At 44.7% G+C, this 25849-nt stretch overlaps 1 protein-coding gene across 1 annotated transcript in view; it reads left to right on the top strand.

Annotated features, from left to right (window-relative positions):
- Ust (uronyl-2-sulfotransferase) overlaps positions 1-25849 on the top strand; it is a 297439-nt gene that overhangs the window by 196181 nt on the left and 75409 nt on the right. The window contains 1 exon segment of the mRNA NM_001108458.1: positions 7828-7981. Within this exon segment, the coding sequence (NP_001101928.1) occupies positions 7828-7981 (154 nt within the window).

Genomic DNA, 25849 nt, shown 5'->3' with positions numbered 1-25849 from the left:
ACCATCGACACCTTCAGACTTCAATCAGTAACCACTCTTTCTTTCTAGGTTAGATCTTGACATCCAAACTGCAATACAACACATTTTATTAACGGTCTCAGGCCAGTTCAAAACTCTAACGAGAAGCCAAAACTGATTTCTTAATTGGATCGACAGCACCCAGCATGGTGGCTCTATTTTACCCTGTCCTCTACCATCAAATACAGGAATGGAATCTTGATCGCTTCAATTCTAGATAAAAAAAAAAAAAGCCTTTTAGAAGGCACCACATCTGCAGAAAACAGTAGAACCCTGGCTGTCAGGATCCCTAAGTATTCGAGCTTGCCTTCCTACTACCCAAGATGAGGGCGAGCCATAAGGCCCTATGGCTTGGGAAGCTATACATTTTCCCATCTTTAAAACAGGGGCAGCTCCTGAGAGAAGAGTGTTACAGGAACTCACAGTGGATCTTAAAGCATCTCTCTGTCAGTCCTGAAGCTGGTTAGACCTCTTAGCTGGTTGGTGATCCTACGGCAGTATCAACTCAGGCAGGCTGTGTCTCCTCTCTCCTCTCTCCTTTGCTCAAGTCAGAGCTCGTCGGCGAAGCATCCTCTCTCAGCTTTCCCTATGTTATAATAGCTGGGACTTCCACAGTGAACTCAGATGTTTCTCTTGTTTTGGGAATCCTTGAATTATTCATCCTCCTGCTGAAGAAGTATGTAGTCAGGTGTGACTCGGAGGGAGAGAAGTCCCAGGGATTCCCCTAGTGTAAAATTGAAGGCAGCAGCCTCCCTCCTTTTCTGCTGAGGTATGAGAGACTGACTAGTTAGCTTTAGACCCATGAAAGGAAAGATCGTTCCCAGTACAGGAGAAGTAGGACTGAATGTCAGTCAGAAATGAGCTGGAGGAATGTACTAAGCATGGACTAGAGGAGAACTTAGCTGGAGAGGAAATGGGGCTGTGTGTGGCTTGCTGAGGCTGCCTCTGTGGAAGCTATCGTTACCTCTCTTCTTCTTTTCCTGTAACCAGGCACTGGGCCTTGGCTATAAAGACTTCCGTAAACATGAGGAGACTTACAAGCTGAGTACAGTGAGCCAGCTTTTCTTCATTTCAAGGGACCATCTTTATTTATGGAAATCTTCATTCTAAGTAGCAAACTGTGGCTGCACAAAGAAAGCCCTCCCCACCCCACCCCCAAAGCAAGGGATAAGGGAAACAACGAAGTTGGAATTGATAAATACTTTGAGACCCGAGCTCTCTATTTTGAATCCGAGGCATAAGGACAATCGATCTCAAGAAACCTGCTCTTACAACTGGTAAATCCTTCTCACGTGAAGCACCCAGACCAAGAAACCAGACTCTTGCACTGGCTCTGGTTGATAGCTCTAATCTTTTATGCAGCATTAACTGGTAGCAGCATCCTGGCTGTTCAACATGCTATCGGCATCAGGCTGAATGCTGCCCCCTCCTCCCTTCCTGTCCTTTTTTCTCATATATATGTTATAAAGTCTTGAAGGACCTGCATTATAGAGGATTTGTTGTTGCTGCTGTTTTGTCTTCCCCCATTTATCTTTCTCCATTAAGAATGACAAATACCCTTATCTGGCATGCACGCAAGAACAGCAGTGGAAAATACTATCCTGTGAGCTCATGCTGTTCACTCGTTGGCTGACTTTAGTGTGTATCCATTAACCCAAGTCTTTACTGTCTTTTCTTCATTTTCCTCTGGGTCTGAAGGAACCCTTTGGCCATAGCAGTTCAGTTCATCCAACCAAACGTGTGTTTCTGTAGTTGCTACAGAGAAGGAGGTTTGCCAGAGAGAGCCCTGCCGGCTCAGCAGAGACCTGGGGTTTGGTATGAGTTTGTAAGGTTGTTCTTTGATGTTGGAAACTTGGGCCACACAAATGTTTCTTCCTCTGAATGAAGGGAGAAGAGAGTCCAAACCACCTTGGACTAGAAGATGCCGCTCAGTATTGGGATGTCGGAGTCAGGCCTTTCATGTCTGTGTGTCGTAGCTTCATATGCCTTTCAGTGGTTGTTGAAGTAACCTTAGGATATAATTTGTTTTTGTTTTTGTTTAATCTTACCTCTTCAGAAGCCTCACCAGAGTGTGCCTCAGATCAGTGTTCTGGAAAGACTGTGGCACACTCTGTTCAGCCTGTGCCCTCCTCACTCTCCCTGACCTATCTGTCCGTTTTCTAAGCTTCTGTTTCTATTTGTTTTCTAAGTCCAGAGGATATATATTTTTTCCTAGTCTAGAATTCTTCTCATCCTCTTAATTAGGTTCTTCCAGTTGAGACAATTTCTAAAATATGTTTGACCCTAAGGCCTTCGAGCGGTCGAGTAAACCATAGGAGCTCTCATGCTAAAGATTTCAAGCTCTCTTCTCTTAACCTTCTTATTCCATTTTACCCAGGGTTCCCTCTGTCACCTCCAACTTCTGTTCCTACTTCTGTTCCTCAGCTCATATGGTAGCCACTAACTTGTGGAAGGGGGGAAGGGAGGGAGGGAGGGAGGGAGGAAGGAAGGAAGGAAGGAAGGAAGGAAGGAAGGAAGGAAGGAAGAAGATCATAAAACAGAAAGAGTAGAAGACGAAGGAACTCAGCCCCCAGGGAGGCTCCTCTGGTACTAGCAGTGGCATTTAATACTTTCTCAAATGAAGCCTTAATTACTATGGAAGCAGAGCTTGACACCAACTGCCCTGTGCAGACATCCTTGAACATAGCAAACCAAATCTTAGCACTTCTACAGTTCAGTTCAGTTTTCCCATCTTATTTCTAAACGTTGGCTTTGCTCGTATTCTCAGTAGCAGTGAGATCCCTTTCGATTCTGTGCCTTTTAATAATGACCCGGAAGCTTAAGGTTGGAAAAGTCAAAGTTTAAAACAAACAAGCAAAAAGGAAGTCGGGTGTTTAACACTGTCTATACCTACTTACGCAGAGACAGGAGTTGGATTTCAAGGTGAGAGCTTTACTGGTAGTTCTCCCTATTTAAATCTGCTGATTTCGCCTTCCTTAGACAGCAGTCTTCCTAGGCTCTCTGCTTTCTACTAATAGGGAACTGGTCACTGTGGCCAGGAGCCCACCCATATTGGTAGCCCATTAAGAACAAGCATAGTCTGAATTTTCCCTCAGCTCATCTCATAGATTTTTTTTTTGTTCTTATCACATCATCTTCCTCTATGAGCAGGAACCCTAACGTCAACAGCCCTCACTCTTTCCTTTCTGTCAGGCCATTTTACCACAGCAAGAGGCCACTCCACTCCTCTCCCTTAGGCTCAAGCCAGAGAGCCAAGTCTACTGGCACACACAGCCAGCCTTGATGTCTTCGAGTCTGTATCTTCATCTCTAGAGAGACGTTGTGTATGGTGTACATGAATGAGACGTTCTGCTGGCCAGCATTGGCAAGTGCTCCCAACACAGAAGTCCGTGCACTCACTGTGCATTTTTTTAATCTTCCCGCTCCCCAGAACTATCACACAGTTTCTGTGTATCATCACTATGAGCCCAGTGTGGTCAACACAGGATGATAAATCCAGGGTTTGTGTATTTGCAGGTCAGTTGGTGATAGGCTCAGATAAGATTGTAGTTAGCTGTGCGTTCAGAAGCATGGATGTCACCTTGCTTACATCTCAGAATGGACAAGATTCATATTAGCAGGGCTAACTTCCATTAGTTGTAACATGTCTTCCTCTTATAAACAGTGCTGGTCTAGAATAGTGTGTGTGTGTGTGTGTGTGTGTATGAAGACAACCTTGAATATCATTTCTCAGGGGCCTTTTGTTTGAGAAAGGCTCTCTCCAGCCTGGAACTTCATTCTATAGGCCAGGCTTGCTGGCCACTGAGTTCCAGGGTCCTTCCTCTGTGCCTCCCACTTCACCATTGCTGGAATTACAAGCATTGTCTCCCTGCCCAGCTTTGCACATGGGGCCCAAGTCTCGCTCCTCACACTTGGGAAGCAAGTACTTAATGACTCAGCCATGCTCCCAGTCTTCAGTGTCTTCTTACTGAATATCTTTAAAAATGCAAGTATGTTGGGCTTATCTCACACACACATACACACACATACACACACATACACACAGAAATACACACACATAAACACACATACACACACACACATATATACACACACATATACACACACATACATACATAAACACATACACACACATACACATATACAAACATACACCCACACACATACACATATACACACATACACCCACACACATACACACACTTACACATATACACACATACACCCACACACATACACACATATACCCACACACATACACACACATACACATATACACACATACACCCACACACACATACACCCCCACACAGACACACATACACACACATACACACACATACACACTAGCACTTACACACACACAGATATATTCACACATAAACACACATACACACATACACATATACACACATATACCCACACACATACACACACAAATACACATACACACACATACATACATACACAAACACATAAACACACATACACACTAGCACTCACACACATACACACATATTCACACACACATACACATATACACACACATACACACATACATACATACACACATAAACACACATACACACTAGCACTCATACACATACAGACACATACACACATATACACACACACATATATACATACAAACACACACACATACACACTAGCACTCACACACATACACACACATACACACTAGCACTCACACACATACACATACACACATATACACACATACATACACATAAATACACATACACGCATGGACACACTAGCACTCACATACACACACACACTAGCACTCACACACATATATACACATACACACATATACACACACATACATACACAAACACATAAACACACATACACACTAGCACTCACACACATACACACATATTCACACACATACATACACATATACACACACATACACACATACATACATACACACATAAACACACATACACACTAGCACTCATACACATACAGACACATACACACATATACACACACACATATATACATACAAACACACACACATACACACTAGCACTCACACACATACACACACATACACACTAGCACTCACACACATACACATACACACATATACACACATACATACACATAAATACACATACACGCATGGACACACTAGCACTCACATACACACACACACTAGCACTCACACACATATACACACATACACACATATACACACACATACACACAAACATACATACATATACACATACATACACACACACATAAACACACATACACATATACACACATACACACATATACACACACATACACACAAACATACATACATATACACATACATACACACACACATAAACACACATACACACTAGCACTCACACACATACAGATACATACACACATACATATATGCATACAAACATACACACATATACACACACATACACACATACATACATACACACATATACACACATACACACTAGCACACATACACACTAGCACTCACACACATACAGATACATACACACATACATATATGCATACAAACATACACACATATACACACACATACACACATACATACATACACACATATACACACATACACACTAGCACACATACACACTAGCACTCACACACATACACACTAGCACTCACACATATATACACATACATATATACATACAAACATACACACATACACACATGCATACACACATATACACATACACACATACACACATGCATAAATACATATAAACATACACACATACACACTAGCACTCACACACATACACACATACACACATGCACACACACATACATATATACATACAAACATACATACACATTCATACATACACACATACACACACATATGCACGCACACACACATGCACACACATGCACACACATACATATATACATACAAACATACACACACATACACACATATGCACGCACACACATACACACACATATGTATGCATACATACACACATACACACATACACACACATATGTATGCATACACACAAACCGGGTGGCTCGTGATATCTACTTTGTTCTCACAGCACAACCCTTATGCTGCCAGAAACTGAACAACTAGGGAGCGTGCATGAAGGCATTTATTTCTGTATGCAGTCACCATCCATTGAATGCCTACTGTGTGCTACACACCACTAGATGACACAATCCTGGCTGTCCAGGAGGTTCATACATAGTCTGTTGTGAGAGACAGACATGTCCACACAGTAGGAAAACCAGAGCTCAGAGAGAGAACACAGAGGGTAATTGCTAACCATATGTAAAGCCTGGTACTCCTATAGGCCTAGGACTTGAAAGGCGAGAGTTGAAGGATTAGGAGTTCAGGGCAGCCTTAGTTTCCAGGTCAGCCTGAGCTACAAAACAGTTACTGAAGTTTCGGATTGTGACTCGGACTGGGTTTTATGTGGTGAGCAGAATCTTCTAGCAAGGGAGGTGGGAACTGGACCCTGTCCATCTATTTCATCTGAGGGTGCTCTGCCCCTTGGCACAATGCCAAGCACTTTCATCAGATAGAGGTTGAAGCTGGAACAGCTATCAAGAACCAGCACCCTGCTGTTGTGGCCCAACTGCTGCCGGGGATAACCAGGAATGAGCCCAACACAAAACCTAAAATCCTACTTAATACACTGGGAAATACTATATGCAATATACGCTGTGCATAGATGCAACTGTGGCTATATGCAGCTGTGCATGTAACTCAGTTGCATAGTTCTAGAGCACAAACTTTGTACATGGCAACATCTATCACAATGTCAGAGGTTGAGCGTACCCGAGAGATGTATACTTCAGTGGTTTTTAGATGCAGTCTCACTGTGTAGCCTAGGCTCTTCTCGAACTCGTATGCTGGCCTCCTCAGTGCTGGGGCAACATTCCATCACTCGAGGATAATTAGATCGTGGTTTGCATCTCTTTCTTGTATCTCTGCATCATTGCCTTTCTAAACTCTGGAATTTTCCTTCTGTGGTTAAAACTGAGGATTCCGAGGGCTGGGGATTTAGCTCAGTGGTAGAGCGCTTACCTAGGAAGCGCAAAGCCCTGGGTTCGGTCCCCAGCTCAAAAAAAAAAAAAAAACAAAAACAAAAACTGAGGATTCCGGGACCGGACAACCCGTGTCTGTCTCGTGATTTAGCCACCGATTATTTATCCTCTCTCTACCTCAGTTTCCCTAGGCATAGACAGGGATAATTCTGGTTTCCAGTCCACGGAGTTTTAGAGGTCTTCCCTGAGTTTGCAGTGTAAAGGTTTAAGAATGTGGTGAATAAAGACTCTTTTTGGTCCACTCACTCTAGAGCACCTTGCTGAGATGGTATGAACCACAGTATATAAGTCCTGGGTCACCACTACACATTCAGAATCAAGCAATTGATTGAAACGGTCACCAGGAGCCACCCCATGACTGTGGGTTCTGCATCAGCCACTGGGATACAAAGTCAAGAATACTATGCCCTGTCCTCAGCAAAGCCATGTCTACCGAAAAAATATAATTGTACCTGAACAGTGCCAGATGGTATGATAGTACAGTGATGTGCTCAAAACAAAATAAAAGACTGGTCTCACAGTGTCCTGGTGGGCAACTGTATCTGTTTCCTGTACGGTAAACAAAGTCCTAGTTTACAGTTTCCTATCAAAGTGGAAGTAGGCACACTCGCAGATAGATTAATGGCTGGATTGCGTTAACCTAGAGAGAAAATGTTCTTGCTCGAGGGGTGAGTTGTAACAAACTCCGGTTTGTGTGTCCCGTGTCAGGTTTGGAGGAGACCAGCCCGTCTACATCAACATCATCAGAGACCCCGTCAGTAGATTTCTATCCAACTATTTTTTCCGTCGCTTCGGAGACTGGAGAGGGGAACAGAATCACATGATCCGCACCCCCAGCATGAGGCAGGAGGAGCGCTACCTGGTAAGTTCTGTTGCACGCCTGTGGTGGCTCTCTGATGCCTTGGAGTGGTAAATCCAGGTTGGGAGCTCACACAGTGGAAGCCTTTGTGAGTGAGAACTTGTTTCAGGTGACCCAAAACTGATTTCAGATTTGCTTTGCTCAGTTTGTCTTTATTGACATTCCTTGGGAGTCCTGGCCAGCCATTCCCATTGTTAAAAGCAGCTGTGGTTGGAGAGCTTTCTCAGAGGGCTGGAAAAGTTTTGTTCTCTTTCCTTATCCTATTCAGTTCCCACGGCAACCTCTTGAGGGAGTGGATTTTCCACTTGAGGACCTTGAGATTCCCATAGGACCTAGGATTGCCAGAGTCCTGTTCTGAGGGTACACCTCAAGACTTCTGGTCTAATTGCTAGCTGTTTGTCTTTCTGCCAGCCCTCTTAATTTCAAATCCTGTGTTCTTCCCATACTGCCAATGACTATCTGTAAAATGCTGAACCTTGCTTGCTTTTCTGAATCCCAGTAAAGGTCTCCAGTTGTTTTACAAAGCCAGGAGTTACTCACAAAAATAGAAGGCAGAACTGTATTCCATTCTCCCAATACTTACCCTAGCCAGTCCCACACCAGAAGAGAGGGCATGTTTCTTACCTCTTCGTGACTTAGTGAAAAACACTTACAAAGAAGCTGGGAGCCCCATGCTTAAGAGGCAGAAATCATGACCTCTGTGTGCCAGAGGCTGTTGGGATTCTCAGGCCATCTTGTGTTGTTGGGCACGGATGGGCAGGACAGGAAGTGGTGAGGTGTGTCAACGCAGATGTGCGCCCACCCACCTGTGTCTACCAACACTTGTCTTCGTCAACAGCCTTGTCAGCAAGAGAAGTTAGTGATGGTGGCATCACAATAGCTAAACCTTTTCTGATTCATAAAAAGTACAGTGTGTTTGGTGCTGAGACTGTCCTCCTTTGGAGGTCACCTTGGTGTCACTTTGCTATCTTAACTGTGATGAGAGACACAGAGGAAAATGCAAGCCTCTCACCCAGTTGTGTATTCAAGTGGTAGATGGGCCCAGATCGGAGCCAAAGCTGTGCACTCCCCACCAGTACAGGCTGAGCATCCTTCCATGACAATCTGAAATGCCCTCAAGTCAGATACTCCGAGCTTCGACATACTACGCACCAACCTCACACATGTGACTTCTTGTCAACAATGTCTGACTACTGAAAACATCACATCAAACGAGTTTCCTGCTATGGGGTCTATGGAATATGCACCAGTTTCGTGTTTAGACTTGGTAATTCCCCAAGATACCTCATGGTAAGAATTCTTAAACATTTCTAAGCCTTTCACTATCCCTTCATCTACCCGAAGCTTCAAGGTTTGCTGCTGTTCTTATGTTATTGTTGTTTTTAGTTTATGGTGTCAACTGTCCTACTGTTTATCTTTAAATTACTATTTGGAGTATGGCTACTGGTATATTTTTGATTGGTGACATGATGTATATACTCAAAATACAGAATCACTTCCCAGAGATATAATATTTTCTAATTATCTTTATTATTCGTATTGACTCTTAAAATGGGTTTATGTTCTTTTAAAAAGAGCTCATTCTATTTAATTAAAAATGACATTTCAAAGATCTCACTCAGTCTTGATACTAGGAAAATGCTGAGAAGCCAAAGATATGGAAATGAATCTTCCGTTTTTATTGAATAGAGATTCTTCTCTCATACAATACTTCCAGATCACAGTTTCCTCTTCCTCTACTCCTCCCAGCTCCCTCCAACTTCCCCTCTCCCTGAGATCCACTCTGACTGCTTTCTCTTCAGAAGGGAGCAGGCCTCCAAGAGACAACAACCAAAAAGGACAAAACAAGATACAACAAGACAAGGCCAAAGCCCTCATATTAAGGCTGGACAAGGCAACTCGATAGCAGGAAAAGAAAAGCATTCCAAGAGCAGAAAAGAGTCAGAGGCACACCCACTCCTACTGTTAGGAGTCTCACAAGTACCAAGCTAACACTCATAGCATATATGTAGGAGATGCTAGTCCCATGCTCGCCACTCGACTCTCTATGAGCCCTGGTTAGTTGATTCAATGTACCATATTCTCCTGGTGTCCACCATCCCCTCTGACTCCTAGAATCTTTCCTCCCTTCTTCTGTGGGGTTCCCCAAGAGTTCCAAGGGGAAGGATCCAATGGAGACCTCCAATTTACAGTCTCTTTCTACATAATGTCTGGCTGTGGGTCTCTGTACCTGCTCGCATCTGCTACTGGGGGAAGCCTCTCTGATGATGACTGAACAAGGCACTGTTCTACAAATGTACCACTAGACTCATAGACACTCAGAATATCACTGCGCTCAGAATATCATTAGACATGCTTTTTTTTCCCCAGTCATTTTGGTAATTTGTTTTTGCTGATGCAAAAGGGCAGATCAGACCAGATTAAAAGCAAACAGATGCAGGTTTATTTGGTGCTGCTCCAGGGTGGTTCGTGGGTCCCAAAGAAAGGGCCGGGGAAATCATACACCCTGGCTAAGGCATGGGAGTTTTATAGAAGACATGTCAGCCTGGAGCTGGGACTGTGCCCAAGTATGGTTAGATGCTGGGCACCTGGGCGGGCACTTAGGTGGGCTGGATACATCAGAAAAAGATGGGGTGCATTGGCTGTCAGAAATGTAGAGCTGGACTTCTGGCATCATTCCTTTGTTCAGAGCCCTCAGTGCAGGTGAGGTTGCAAGGGGCAGGGGTGGCAGACGGGGCTTCCTAAACTCGTGTAGGGGTGAACAGGGGCCTCCAGAGGAACATTTGGTACTGCCCTAGGTCTCTGGGCTATCCAGCTTCTGGCTCCTGGCCATTGAGGCAGTGTAGGGTATAGGCTCCCTCTCGTGGAGTAGAGCACAAGTTAAACCAGACGTTGGTTGGCCACTCCCACAAGTTCTGCTTCGACACTGCTTGTAGCAACACAGATTGTAGGTCGAAAGTTTTGTGACTGGCTTGGTGTCTAGATTTCTCTTTCAGTATCCTGTAGAGTACCTACCAAAAACATAATGGTGAATGAAGGCTTCATGCAGTCAATTTCTCTCCCTTCAATGATCTGCGTGGATGTTTTCCTCAGCCCTCAGCCTAGCTGGGGCCCCATTTGTCAGCTTTGGAGAGGGACTTTCTGTCCTAGCATCAACCTGAGTTGATTGGGGGATCTCCATGGGAGGAAATTAATCTTCTAAGCTCTGTCTTTCAAATAGCATGTGGGAGTTGAAAGAAATCTGGATTCTTCTACTCTGTCAAACTTTAGTGCCATCTTGTAGAACAGTGGTCCTCAACCTTCCTAACTCTGCAACCCTTTATTTAATAAATTCCCTTGTGTGGTGACCCCAACCATGAGAGTATTTAATTGTTACTTCATAACTCTAATTTTGGTACTTTTAAGAATTCTGAGGTAGCTACTGTTATGAATCCTGGTTTAAATATCTGACATGCAGGATACGTGATAGGCGACCCCTGTGAAAGGATCATTTGGCCCACAAAAGGGTCGAGACCCACAGCTTTGAGAGCCACTGCTGTTGAGCATTCCATGTATTACGATTCTCCTAAGTGTGCCTAAATAATAAACTATGGTCATTAAAAGAAGAAACCATAAACTTGGAGTTGAGGGGGCATGGTTTTTGTTTGTTTGTTATTTTCAGTGCTGAGAATCAAATCCAGGGCTTCTTACATGTAGGTCAAGTGCTCTGCCACCCAGCTACCTCTCTAGCCCTAGATTTTTTAAATAATCATTTACTTTTTATATTATATGCATTGGTGTTTTGCCTGTACTGTATGTCTGTGTGAGACTGTCAAATCTTGCAGTTACAGACAGCTGTGAGCTGCCGTGGTGGGGGGGGGGGGATTGAACTCCAGTCCTCTGGAAGAGCATCCAGTGCTCTTAACCATGAAGCCATCTCTCTGGCTCTCCCACCCCCTCCCAACCCCATTACCTTTTAGAAGCTCCCAATGTGGAAAATTGGACTGGTGTCTGACTTGAGTGGTTCTTGGGTCATTTCCTGATAGAATTCTCCCCTCAGTGACCTGAAGGGCTCCCCCTTCCACGAGTCACACACTGCACTCTGGGTATGACTGTTTTAGCTGGGCTCAGCAGATGCTTCTTGGCCAAAGCTCCCGTAGGGAAGCACCGGTCTCCCCAGTGTGTCAGATAGAAAACTGGGGTGGGGTGGGGTGGGAGAGAGTTGAAAGGAGTGCCCAAGTCACCTGGCCTGACCCTGTTCAAGTTTGTTTTCTTCTTCAGAGAATGCTTTGTTTATTTGGAAGCTGGTCTGTGGCCTTTATCTTTTTTTTAATGGCTGAAACTTCTTTTTTATTTTTCCATCTCTTGTATTCCCTTGACATAAAGTTCCCCCAGTCACACCCACCATCAGTTTGACAAGCCTGGATGGGTCAGTCGTGTGACTCAAAAGAGGACATTGTTTCTTTCTCTTTGGGGCACAGACGGCTGTGGAGAAATCTTGACTTTTCAGCAAAACTGAGGCGTGTGCCACCTTGGCTGGACCGAGCAGGTCACTCCCTTGGGGACTGTGTACCAGGTCACTCCTTGCATGCCACATGCCCACAGACTCTTGTCTGAACCAGGGCCCTATTCCAGATCTCAGTGCCCCGAAGCCTCTTGTCTTATCCAGTTCCCAAAAATCTCTTGGCAACTGTGCTCTTGGCCCAAAGTCCGGTGGATCTTCTTAGCGTACAAGCCAAGAAGGCTTCTGGATGAAGGGTGGTACCTTGCTGTAGTGGACAGTTTGGAAGAGGATGGAAAAGGATGCTGGACTCAGGTCACGTCCCCTTTACACAGGGGTGGTACTGGCAACGTGGGATGGGGACGGGAAAGAGTACAAACCTCCCAATCCCATGGGATGGCAGGTACCCCTCAGGCCTACATTTCACCTTCTGAGTGTACAGAAAAAGAGGACCCAGCCAAGGGCTGTGTTTCCTGAGCAGGATTGTTTCCTGCAATGTCACCTGCACATCTTTACAGAGAGATCACCATTAAAACCATTTGTCTGAGGTGGGGGTGGCGCCCAGTTGGTAGAGTGCTTGCCTGACGGTGCATGAAGTCCCAGGTTCACTCCCTTAGCATTTCATAAACTGGCACCAGCAGTTGGGAGGTGGAAGCGAGAAGTTAAGTGTTATCCTCAGATATATGGAGTTTGAAGGCAGCCTGGGATACATCAGAACTTATCTCGACACAGACGGGCATGTGTGTTCAAATATTCGAGCATCTTCTGGTTCTCCATAATTTGTAGAAACACCTAGTTTCCGTCAAACTTGCTGTTTCTTTCCAAAACATTCTTTATTGGCATTCACGAGAGAATCATACTTAGGTAAATTAATGTCACACAGAGAGATGGGTGACACGGTGTCACCTGAGAGAAAGGCAGTGACCGCGGGCTCAATTATCTTTGTCTCCTCAGCCCCACCCCAGAATGAGGATGACAGGGCGATACCTGGACCCCAGACTCTATAAGGAGAGCATGAGATAGAAGCAACTGGGGGTTATTGAGAGGAGAGCAAAAGACAAGGCCGTGCTGTCTAATTTATGTCAACTTGACACAGTCATCTGAGAGGAAGGAGCCCCAGCTGAGAAAATACCTCCATAGATTGGGTTGTGTGCAAGCACTTTTTAAATTAGTGATCAATGGGGGAGGGCCCAACCCATCAGCTCCTGCCTCCAGCTTCCTGTCCTGATTGAATTCCTGCCCTCACCAGTTTTGATGATCAATGGTTATATGGAAGTGTGAGTGAAGTAAACCCCTCTTCTCCCCAAATTGCCTTTTGGCATAATATTCCATCCCGGCAATAGTAACTCTGACTAGGACAAGGGCCCTTTATGCCAAGCCTTACACTTTATAGTCTCTGAGCCTCTGTGAGGCTGGGTTTCTCATGCTTTCTTTTCACTCAGGCAGCTGTGCATTTATAACTCCTGCTCCCTTGCCTTTTCCTGACAGCTGCGTGCACTTCTGTAGAGAAAGGCTTTGCACATGCCTCTTTGCACTTTGGAATTCTAAGAACCATCCTGTTGAGCCTGATCCTTGGTCAGCGCTGCTGCCCCAGTAGGCCACTCCCCAAACTGACACTTGAAGGGCAGGAGGGCCTGGGAGCATGTTCCCAGAGAGTAAGCTGCCTCTGGGCTACGAGTCATTCAACTTGGCCGGGAACCGTGGAAATAATGCATGTTTCAAAGAAAGGATGTGTAATTTACAGCTTCTTAATTCAGAAGGAATCCAGTGAATCATGTTGGCCCTGTTCAGTTCTAGAGAAGCCTGATCCTGGGTCAAAATCACCTATTGCCTTTACATTTTTTATTACCACCAATTGTTCCAGTTAGCCTAGACAGTCATGGGTTTCCTTGTGACATTTTTGTGCCCGAGTATCATTATATCTTGATCGAAAAACCTCGCCAGTGGTCTCCCCTGGCCCTTCTCCTCTCCTCTCACCGATATCCTTTCTGTTCCCTTCTGAAGAAAGTTACACATTTTAATTTACCCAAACATTTGACATCGTTAGCTTAGGAGTTATAGGTGTGAAATGTCTGTGGGTGGAAATTTCCACTCTGTCTTCACCGACTAATGTCTCGGGACTCCTGAGAATAAAACCTCAGGTTTTACCCCCATTCCAAAACGTTGTTTTTCTTTAAGAAAGAAAACCAGAAAAGGGTTTGGATCATCTGATTTTTTTTGAGCGTTTCAGCACATAACTATGTTTCCAGAATCTTTCTGGAGGTGGGAAAGGAAGTATTTGCTCCCCAGCTCCTACTGACTTGGCTTCTGATGGCTGGCCAAGCTAAGGGCCTGGGGCTTGGCACATTGCTGCCTGATTTTCAACCCTACTAGCTGGTGAGCCAAGCAGTGGTTGGCCTCTGTGGGCCTCACTCGTCTGCTCTGTACAATGGGACTGTTGCCTACCTGCTTAGGCTTGCTGATGGATTACTGGGAGAATCGGAAAAAAACCCTCTATGCAGCAGAAGAGTTTGGGAACCTAAAAACCTCCAAGAGATCATGAGTATTGATGTCTCTAACCCCTCTGTTAGTGGATCTTTGTGATCTAAAAATGCTCCCTTTGCTCGCTAGTGACATATCGAGAGGCAGCTGGTAGTTGTCTGGTGAAAGGGACATTTTTCTGCTCTAGGCTGGAGCTTCTCTGCTCAGCGATCCTGCAAAGGCTGCTATATTCATGGGGCCCCTGACCTGTGGGGATGGACCTTGAGCTGTCAGGTCTGCTGCCTCTACTAAGGCCTCACTGAAGCCCATCCCATTTCCTTAGAAACATCTTCTCTTTGTGTTCCCAACAGCTGGAGATAAGTCGCAATCCCAGTCTGTGGGCAACCACGTGTCCCGTGTTTATTTGCTCGGAGCTTGTGTCAGCACTGGGTTTCTAAGTCTCCCCTCCCCCCTCAGAGGACTGGAGGGACGAGAAGAGCCCAAATGTCCTGCTATGGGGAAGACATGGTCCTGGGCCCAAGAGCCCCTGCCTGACAGATAGTCTTTCAAATCCCACTGCAGATATTTTTATTAAACAAAAGCCACTGTGTGGGATGTACAGTACTTTGAGTTCTCTGGAAGAAGATGAGCTAAGTAGCAGGAAAACGGGAGAACTGCCAGGGAGTTCTGGAGAAACAGACAATCCAAGAACTTGAGGCCTTGTGAGCTGGAGAATAGAATGCCCCCAGCCACCTCCTGACCCTCCGTCAGAGAGCACCAGCTATGCACAGGTCCCTATCATCTGCACTGTACTCAATATGCTTGTATCCCAAGCTTCCATAGGAAACCCACTGATCTCTGAGCACCCAGTGGCTTTTCCAGCCCCGAGTTTAAATGCCACCACCACCCTCCCCAAAACATATGGTCAAGACTGTCCTAAACCCAACTCCTGGTACCAATTTCTACCTTAGTGTTTTTCTTGCTGTGATACAACACCATTACCAGAAATAATTGGGAGGAAATGACGTCACTTCGTGTTACAGCTTGTCATCCATCATTAAAGGAAGTCAGGGCAGGAACTCAAGGCAGGAACCTGGAGGCATGAGCTGCTGCCAAGCCATAGAGGAGTGCCGCTTATTGGCTTACTCCCATGGCTTGCTCAATCTCCTTTTCTTATAAACCCCAGGACCACCTGCCCAGGTGTGGGTGACACCACCCACAATGCTGTGGGCCCTCTCAGATCAATCATCAAATAGGAAGAGGCCTTCCAGTCTTGCCTGCGGACCAGACTTAGGGAGGCGTCTTTTCAACTGTGGCTCTCTCTTCTCAGATAACAAATGGACTAAATGAATAAATAGTAACAATAAAAAAACAGCAGCGTCAGGCATCAGGTTAGGGTGTAGCCCCTCGCGTTAGTGCTTTCCCAAGTGTGGAGACTACCAAGCCACCAGTAAGGGACAGTGCATGCCACTGTGTTTGTCACTCAGGTTACCTTATAGGACAAGGCTAGGAGAGAGAAACCATGAAATCATGTCAGCAGAAAGGTATGTGCTGTTGCAAGAGCAAAAGGAACCCCACTCCCATCGAGGATCAGGAAGTACTACACAGGGCCAGACTACATGGGAAGGACATGTGTCACAAGAACCAGCAGGCCAAGTGGCAGGAGACTAGAATCTGTGTAGAAATGGGTCCAGTTCTGACTGTCACCAAATGTCACCGTGGCTGCAACATAGAGTGGAAGAGTCCCCAATAAATGTAGAAATATCAGCTTACTATTAATTAATCCGATCCAGGTGTAATATTAGCCAAGGAGCAAGATCTACAGATCCTCCCCCTCCTTTGAGGAGCAGCTCCAAGTGGGTCAGGGAGGCAATAGAGAAACAGTTACAAGTTCTTGCAATTGCTGTTGCTGGTTAATAACAGCTAGTGCTAACCTGAAATGTTTAACATAGCAGGAAAGGGGTGGAGAGGAAACAAGAGGGAGAGGAGAAGGGAGCTGAGGGGGAGGAGGGAGGCAGGTTCATGCACTGGCAGGAGTTGCCCCTGGCTAGCACTTGTTTAACAAGGAGAAGAATGAAATCCAGGAAGGTTGCAGACATTGGGGCAGCTTCCCAAGAGAGGAGAAGCTGCCAAGGCTGTCAGGATGGATGCAGATATAGCAAGAGCAAAGAGCAGAGGAGAGAACGGCTGCAGATGAAGGAACTCTCTAGAAAACGTGCACACTCCTAAGAACAAACAGGCTTACTCTGTGGAGAACCACCCATTTGGCTGGAGCACATGGTGGGGAGGAGGCAGGAGCTGGAAGAGAGTGTAACTTTTTTCCAGATGTTCCCGTAGGGAAGCTTCTCCTGACCTGCTTTCTCCATGCAAGGCCCCCTCAGGGCCATCAACAGACCACAAAGGGCCACCAGAGTGCAGCCAGGTGCTTCCTGCTGGCCACCTGTCAGCTGAGATCATCTGCCCCTCCCTAACTGTGAGTCAGCCATCCCTGCAGCTGTGGGCCAGCACTGTACCCTTGCAGGGCCAGATGGCTGACATTTAGGAGAGCAGACCCTCAGCCTTGACTACTGCTGGGAGTCACAGGGGATAGGGATAGGGAAAAGCAGGGGTGGGGAGTGGGGTCAAGTCAAAACCACCAATGCCTGAAACATGCTACAGGATTGTAGTTGAATCTGCCTGGGGTGCAGCCTGGCTTGGAGGGTTATTTTGTTTGTTTTGTTTTGTTACTTAATGCTTCAGAAGTGATGTCTATGTGTAGCCATGGCTGAACACTGGAGAATTAACCACATATCTCGTCTCCTCTGGTGAATCCACAAGAGCGGTGGTCACTGAGAGAAGTGTACCCTCTTTGCTCTTATCTTCTGCCCATTAGGAAAAGCTGTATTTGTGTGTCATACCCCACACCTTTAACTTCTCTACTTTCTAGACTTTTAATTGACACATACACATAAAGGTCTTGAAGGTCAGGGGGTGGAGAGGTGGTTCAGTTGGTAAGGTTCTCGCTGCACAAACATGAAGACCTGAGACCAGAACCCACAGGAGAAAGGTAGACGTCAGGCCCAGGAATTGATCAGAGCATAGAGTTACTTACATGAATGCCTGATAACCTGAGATTGAGCTGTAGGTCACACAAGGTAGCAGGAGAGAGCCTGGGATCTTTAAAAGCACCTAGTTGCTTATATCAGCTAGCAGCGCATATGCAAGTCACACACACACACACACACACACACACACACACACACACACACACACACTTGTCTTTGTAAAGTTGTGTATGGTGGTACGTACTTATAATTCCAGTGCTGAGAAGATGGAGACAGAAGGATTCCCAGGGTTTGCTGGCCAGCCATGCTCACTGAATTCATAAGGTTTAGGTCTAGGGAGAGACCCAGTCTCAGAAGAACGGGTGGACAGTGATTGAGGACAACATTTAACATTGACCCCTGAGTTCCACATGTGTGCACTCATGTTTACATATATACACACACTAGACTGTGTGTACAGTCAAGTGGTGCAGGGCAATATCTGTTGCATTTATAAATATGCTGTGTGTATCTTCAGTCAGGGCATTTCACTAAAAATTGAAGTAGAGAGTTCTTACGAGTGAGAAGCCAGAGAATGTCACAGTACATTTAAGATCTTGCTTTAGAAAGCTGTACTTGAGGCAGTAAGACAGGGCGAGCATTTTGATGAATAAACTCAACATGTAGACAAACACCTTCTCCATTTTCATACATTGGCAAGGCACTTGGACTCCATTACTGTCTCTTCAGGGGGCAATGTGACACTCCTTAAAGGCAGGCACACTCTTATGATGACAGGTGAAGTAAATTGATGTGGGCTGGGAGAACCAGGTTTCAGATGCTGCCAGGATGGGTTCTTTAAACAGAACCAGAGCCTGCTGTTAGAAGCAATGAGCAAAGTACCTCAGAATGGGAAAAAACAGTGGCTCCATTAATCTGTGATAAAATTTGAATTTTATACCCCACACTTGTCTTGCAGAAGCTGGCACACCACTAATGTTGTGCCCAGTGTGCTCTGCTGTATTTTCCCTCTGCCCAGCTGTTTTCACATACGCATTATAAATTCCCCCCAAAGGCTGACTGACCTCCAAACACACTCTTCAAAATATTTTCTAGTCTAAAGACAAGAAGCGTAAGGGTAACACATCTAAGAGATTTATTGGAATCTCAGCCTGAATTCTAATTGCGAGCACTTATGAAAATGTCAATATTGACATGAAATAGCTGGCAGTTCTTCTAATAAATGTAAATTGAATTAGATAGTGTGTAATTGGAAAAATACTCCCTTCACTCAAGCTCGGAAAAAACAAGTTGCAGAATCCCCTAACTGCAGCAGCCTTGCCCTCTAATGGCTGGAGGCCGAAAGGACAGGATACTTTGGATTCATGAAAGCCATAGAACTTAAGAGGAAGGAATGATCATGATTGGCTGGTTATCATATCAAGGTACATAGTAAATGTCAGCGGAGCAGAGCAGGTGGCCAGGGGTGGGGGGAGGGAGGCGTAAAAGGCTTCTGAGCTTCCAGGTCAACTAGCACAGAGTCTGGTGTGAAGTCAGACATGGTGGCACACACCTTGCCTTAGGTTCCTTTCCTCTTGCTATGGTAAAATACCCTGACAAAAGCAATTTAAGGGAGAAAAGGTTTATTCTGGCTCACAGCTCAAGGGTACAGCCCATCATGGTGGAGGAAGTAAACTCGGCAGGAGCTTGAAGCAGTTGATGGTATAGCGGCGGAGAGCAGGGGATGTATGTGCCACTTGGTACCCTTCCTCTCTTTATACACTCCAGGGTCCTACACCGGGGAATGGCGCCACCCACAGTGGGACAGTCTTCCCATTTCAGTTTATATAACCAAGATACTTCTTCACTGGAATTCTGGGAAGCCCTTCTCCTAGGTCGTTCTAGATTCTATCAGGCTGACTTTTAACACCCACTCTTGCACACCTGCAAACCCAGTGTTTGGTCGGCTGATTCAGAAGATGTCTAGTTTGTGGCCATCTTGGGCTGTATTGAGGTCATAATCCCATGTCCCCCAAAGTCAAAAGAGAGACGAAGAGAAGAGCTGACCCAGGTTATACATACCTGACTCCCTGAAACGCAGCTGAGAGTCAAACCTGCCCGTAAATGTAAAGAAATGTAAATGCCTGGGAAGTCTGTAGAATAAGCACTCAGGACTGGCTATCCTGGTGGTCCTGGTTCATGGTACATAAAATTTGCAAAGCGCACTTTAACCAACCACTGTTGTTCCCTTTAATAATAGACTAATGAATGCCACAGAGTAGAAGGTGCCAGTAAATGTGGCTTGGCATGAAATCTCATGAGATGTTCAGTTTTATCCGTGTGGTATTTTCACTGATTGTTTAGTCAAGAAATCAAAAATAAATGAATGAAGGTGGGGAGGGCTTCATTTGGCCACCTAATCCCTTAAGCCTCTATCTAAGACACACATTTCTCTGACACCCAACTCATGCAGATAACCTCTAAAATGCAGCTGTGCAAGAGCTGCCCGCAGTTTAGTGGACAAGAAATGGCTCCCTGGATTAGTTACTGCTCTGTTGCTATAACAAAACACTGTGACCAAGGCAGCTTAGAGTACATTGGCTTATGGTTCCAGAGAGAAAAGAATCCATCATGGTGGGGAAATATAGCAGCAAGAAGCAGGCATGGGGACAGGACGGGAAACTGAGGGATCACGTCTTCAACTATGGTCAGAAAATAGAGAATAGAAGCAAAGGGAGGCCGTGAGCTCTCAGATCTATACTTCTCCAGCAAGGCTGCACTGCCCAACCCTACCCAAACGACACCACCTGCTGGGGACCACATATTCAAATATCTAATCCTTGGAAGACATTGCTCATTTAAACGAGCACAAACTAAAAGCAAAAACAGAACGAAAGAACGAAAGAACGAAAGAACAAAAGAATGAAAGAACGAAAGATTGAAAGAAAGAAAGAAAGAAAGAAAGAAAGAAAGAAAGAAAGAAAGAACAAAACAAAACCAACAAGTAACACAATGGGATGCTGTCAACTTCCAGGTCCAACTTCTCATGTTTTAGACCCTACTACTCCTTTTGCAGGAAAGCAGAAGCAACCCTGTGTGACTTTTATAGTTAGATGGCTGACTTGTAGAATGCTTAAAAAAAAAATTCTTGAATTAGAAGAATTTCAGATGGTTAAAACGGAGTGTGGTGGTTTGAATATGCTTGGCCCAGGGAATGGAACTATTAGGAGGTATGGCCTTTTTGGAGGAAGTGCATCTCTGTGTGTGTATGAGGGAGGCAGTCTTCTTTTGTGTGCCTTCTGAATAAGATGTTGAACTCTCAGTTCCTCCAGCACTGTGCCTCCCTGGATATTGCAATGCTTCTGGCTATGTAATACTATGTAATAATAGACTGAGCTGCAGAACCAGTAAGCCAGCCCCAATTCAATGTTGCCCTTTGTAAGAGTTGCCTTGGTCATGGTGTCTGTTCACAGCAGTGGAAACCCTAACTAAGACACAAGTCAAATAAGAAGGGAGTGACACTGATAGCTCTACATCTCCGATCTAATTGAGGTATTCTATAAGCAAGCACCACTAATGAAATCTCCGGGCAACTAAGAACAGCAACCAGAACCTAGGCGATCAGATTAGCCTCTGCTGACTTTATTACTTCTAATCTTCTTTCCCCAAGTAATTTTTATTCAGTGCGGATTACGTCTATCTTGCTTCCTCTGATACTGCTTTCTAAGTCCTTAAGATTAGTTCATGTTTGAATAAGCCTTCCATTTTTAGCTTAAATGCAATTTGTAATAAAATATGCTCCCTTTCTTGCTTCTCAGCCTTATCATGGCTCCTGTTGAACAGTGGCAGCAGATAAACGTGTATATGGCACAGCACCAGTGCCCGCTTCTCTGTTCCGTTTCCCTGTGAAATTTTAGTGCGTTTTGACTGAGTCTAACAGGCCAGGCATTGTCTGAGGAGTGCCACACTAGCACACATTTCTTCCTATGTTCTATCAGACAAGACACTCTGGGGCCATCCTACCAGTTTTCTCTTTCCCTCCCCCAACTTATGTAAATGTCTGTTATCAGTCCATTCTTTATTACCAATACGGGGTTAAAGGACAGAGCCTGATGGCTCTTGGTTCAAAGCATGGTAGCAGCATCTGTTAGGGATCACGGGCTGCTTCAGCTTGCAACGGAGTGGAAGGTAAATAGCAGAGAAGCAGGACAGTGACCAAGGTCCCTGGATGGCTAACGCATTTCTGCAGGAAATGCATTCGTCTATCATGAGGGTCCTACCCCTGGGATCGACTCCTTTCATGATGCCCTTCTTCCCAGCACTGCTGCCACGACTGAATTCAGTACATGTTTTTAAGAGAACACACTATATTCAAACTCAGCTGGTCATAGTTTTAACCTGAGGTCATATTAGAAACAAAGCCAGATGTCTGGACTAGCATGACTGCGTTGGAGTATAGACATTATTCCCAGGAGTACATTGCTTTTTTTTATTTTCAATTTTTAAATTTTTCTTGAGATCATAGTATAACTGCATCTTCCGCTTCCCTCTTTGCAAACGCTCACGTATGTGCCTCATTACTGTGTGTCAAAGTAGTAGCCTACTTTTTACTAATCGTTATGTTATACACAGACCACAGTGACCAGCATGACATGATAACCCCAGAGGGCACTAGTGGTACACATACCTTGGCAATAACCAGTAGCTCCCTACCTGACTTAAGAACTGTTCAGCCAGAGGGAAATCATGCATAGCTCTTGAAACCTAGCCAATTACCTAAGGCACAGTGGACATTGTTTCCGTAAGCTGGTAGCTACCATGGGGGCATGAAAATAAATTCACCAGAACTTTTTGGACAGAACAGAATTGGCCCTGAAATCTTGCTTCTCTCCTATCTTTCATCCAAGAGGGCTCCTATGAGTGTCAGACTTTGGACAGAAAGCAAGAGGCACGCAGAGTTGCTGAAGCTTGTGCTGTCAGGGGACTTCCCTAGGAAGCTGGAAAAGGAGTGGCCTGGAGGATGTGAGACTGAGTGAGTGCTGGAGTACCCAGTCAGCTGCTCAGCCTAGCGCTTACTCTAACTTTTCACAGACAGCGCCCAGCTATGGGTGCTGTGGGTATAAACAAAACTCACATCACTTCTCACCTAGCCATCTTCAAAAGTCTGTGACCCCACCCAGCGCACTGCCTTCCAAGTCACAGTCAAGCATTCTGTGGACAAATCTGATGTAGCTATTATCAAGACTTAATATCATTATCATTCCATCAAAAGTATGCAACAGCATTGGTACTGTACAGATATCCCCATTAAATTTTGAGTAAGTTGGCCAATAAAGACATTAGAAAAAAAAAACGGATAGTTAAGAATAAAAGTTGACATTTCTATCCCTTCATGTATCAAAATAAATTACAGATGGATAAAGGGACAATTAAAAAAACAAACAAACAAACAAACAAACAGAAACTGTGGAAGTATGTATAAGAAGCCTTCAGTAAGCTACAGGCAATGGTGCTCACAGCCATGGGAGAAAACACAAAGGAAATGAATTTCATATTTGTTCCAATATAAATTAAGTTTATTATACAAAAAAAAGTTACACAGTGGTTACTGCAGTATGATGAAAGCTTAATTCTTTAATATAGCAAGACATAAGCTCTTACAAGCTAATCTACCAACTGGAAAATTAAAGACAAAATTGTATATAATCTAAAAGTTATTCAGCCATACCCATCCCTTTCAAATTTGCAAATTAAAGCTATGAACTGCTGTGAACTTATCGACTTGGCTGAAACTTCAGAAACTGTAAGTACTCAGGTGCCCATAGCATCCACCTGGGGAGGAGAGCAGAGCGGATTTGAACCACTTGCAAATTTCTGTGCTGTAAATGCTCTCACCGTGGCAGTCTGATGCTAATTACTGAAAACCAGAGAACGGAAGGATTTGCATGTGTCTCTTTTATTCCCAACTGGCCCTACTATGTCTGTTATACATGTTGCTATCCTAAAGCATCAGAGGGGACATGCCCACCTCTTCCTGGTATCTGGATTTTGGGAAAGTGGTCTATGCTGGATGTTACTCAAGTTTCCCAGCCCTGGCTTGTGGCAGTTGTCATCAGACATTTTAATCTCGGTCAGCCTGAGTGATGAGAAACAGTGTCTCCAGGGGATTTTAAGCTGTGTTTCCATCTATGTGATGGTCTTAGTTATTGTGCTACCATGGCCCAGGCAGCATAGAGAAGCATCTAACTGGGGCCTTGCTTACACTAGGGTAAGTCCCTGATTGTCACGGCAGGAAGTATGGCAGGAGGCAAGCATGGTACTGGAGCAGCAGCCAGAGTTCATATACGATCTACAAGTGGCAGACAAAGACATAGACTAGAGCTGGACTTTTGAAACCTTAAAGCCCACCCCCAGTGACACACCTTCTCCAACAAGGCCACACCTCATAACCCTTCCCTAAGAGTTCTACCAACCAGAGCCCAAGTTTTCAAGTCTATGAGCCCATGGGGACCATTCTCATTTAAACCACCACACCGACTGAAGCTGAATGACCTGTCCACATGTTTTAGATGCACTGGTATCTTTTTCTTATCACAGCTTCCCCTATGTTACTAATAGTATGATTTCTTGAAACTCTCGACTTACAGGATTTTAGCCTGCAACTGCTTAACGCAGCAACTGCAAACGCTTTGTTCTGGTTTACAATCTCTTCGTGGTATTCTAATGCATCATTTATGTTTCTTTGTAGTCCAATTTAGTAGCCGTTTTCTTTGTTGTACCTTTTGGTCTTGGGGTACACTTATATTTTCTTGACTCTGAAACCAGAGAATACATACATTCTTCATGGTTCCTACCAGGGTGTTTTAAATTGTGTCAAATTAAAAATGTCAATCTTTTACATTGACAGTGAAATTTGCACTGCTGTCAGATAGAACAGGTAGACAAGTATTTCTCCCTCCGGATGCCTAACAAATGAGCCTGATAGCACTTTCAGAAGAGCATGTTTCTACACTCAACTCTCATCTTTATCATAAATTCTTGGTTTGGGAGGCATCATCTTTTTTCTTTTCTACGTTGGTCCCTTATTCTGTATCTTTGGATATAACAAACTATTCTGTATGTTACATATGTGACTATGTACATATGTGAACCATTACATAGTCATATGATACATACCTTGTTATATGTATCATATATGTGATACATAATATAATATAGAATGTATAATGTAAATATACAATGGTTACAATAATAAAATTGTATAATATGCGTGGACAGTGCATAGTACTCATCACCTGCTGAGATCCCACTCTCTTCTTGTTCATTTTTCCTAAAGAAATGGACTCTTTCTGCATCCCAACTCCACATATACACTCAAGAGAATCCTGTCGTCTGTTGGGTTTATGCTACTGTCTAGATTAACAAATGGACAACTGGCATCTCTAAGTGCAATTTTATTCTTTGATAGCAATTTGGCTTTCCCCTTTGTTTGTGACTGTTACCATTCTGTCTAACCTCTACCCCCACTGTTACCCGGCCACAGCCAGTTATGCTCCGCCCCACAGTTACCTGGCAACAGCCAGGGATGCCTGACATTATAAAAGGGGCTGCTTGCCCCCTCCTCACTCTCTTGCTCCCTCTTGCTCTTACCCTCTTCCCCTTTTGTCCCTCTCCTCATTTCCTTTCCCCTTTTCTCCACATTCTCATGGCCGGCTTCTACTCTTCATTTCTCTCTCTCTCTCTCTCTCTCTCTCTCTCTCTCTCTCTCTCTCTCTCTCTCTCTGCCCTACTACCCTCTTAAGTCCCCTCCCCATGCCCTGAATAAGCTCTGTTCTATGCTACACTGTCCTGTGGCTGGTCCCTCAGGGGGAAGGGATGTCTCAGCATGGACCCACTGAGGCACCCCCT

Source organism: Rattus norvegicus, chromosome 1 (genome assembly GCF_021556685.1).
Source record: "Rattus norvegicus strain SHRSP/BbbUtx chromosome 1, alternate assembly SHRSP_T2T, whole genome shotgun sequence".
NCBI classification, from domain to species: domain Eukaryota; kingdom Metazoa; phylum Chordata; class Mammalia; order Rodentia; family Muridae; genus Rattus; species Rattus norvegicus.
The sequence above is the reverse complement of the archived record's forward strand: the minus strand, read 5'-3'. Positions and strand labels throughout refer to the sequence as shown.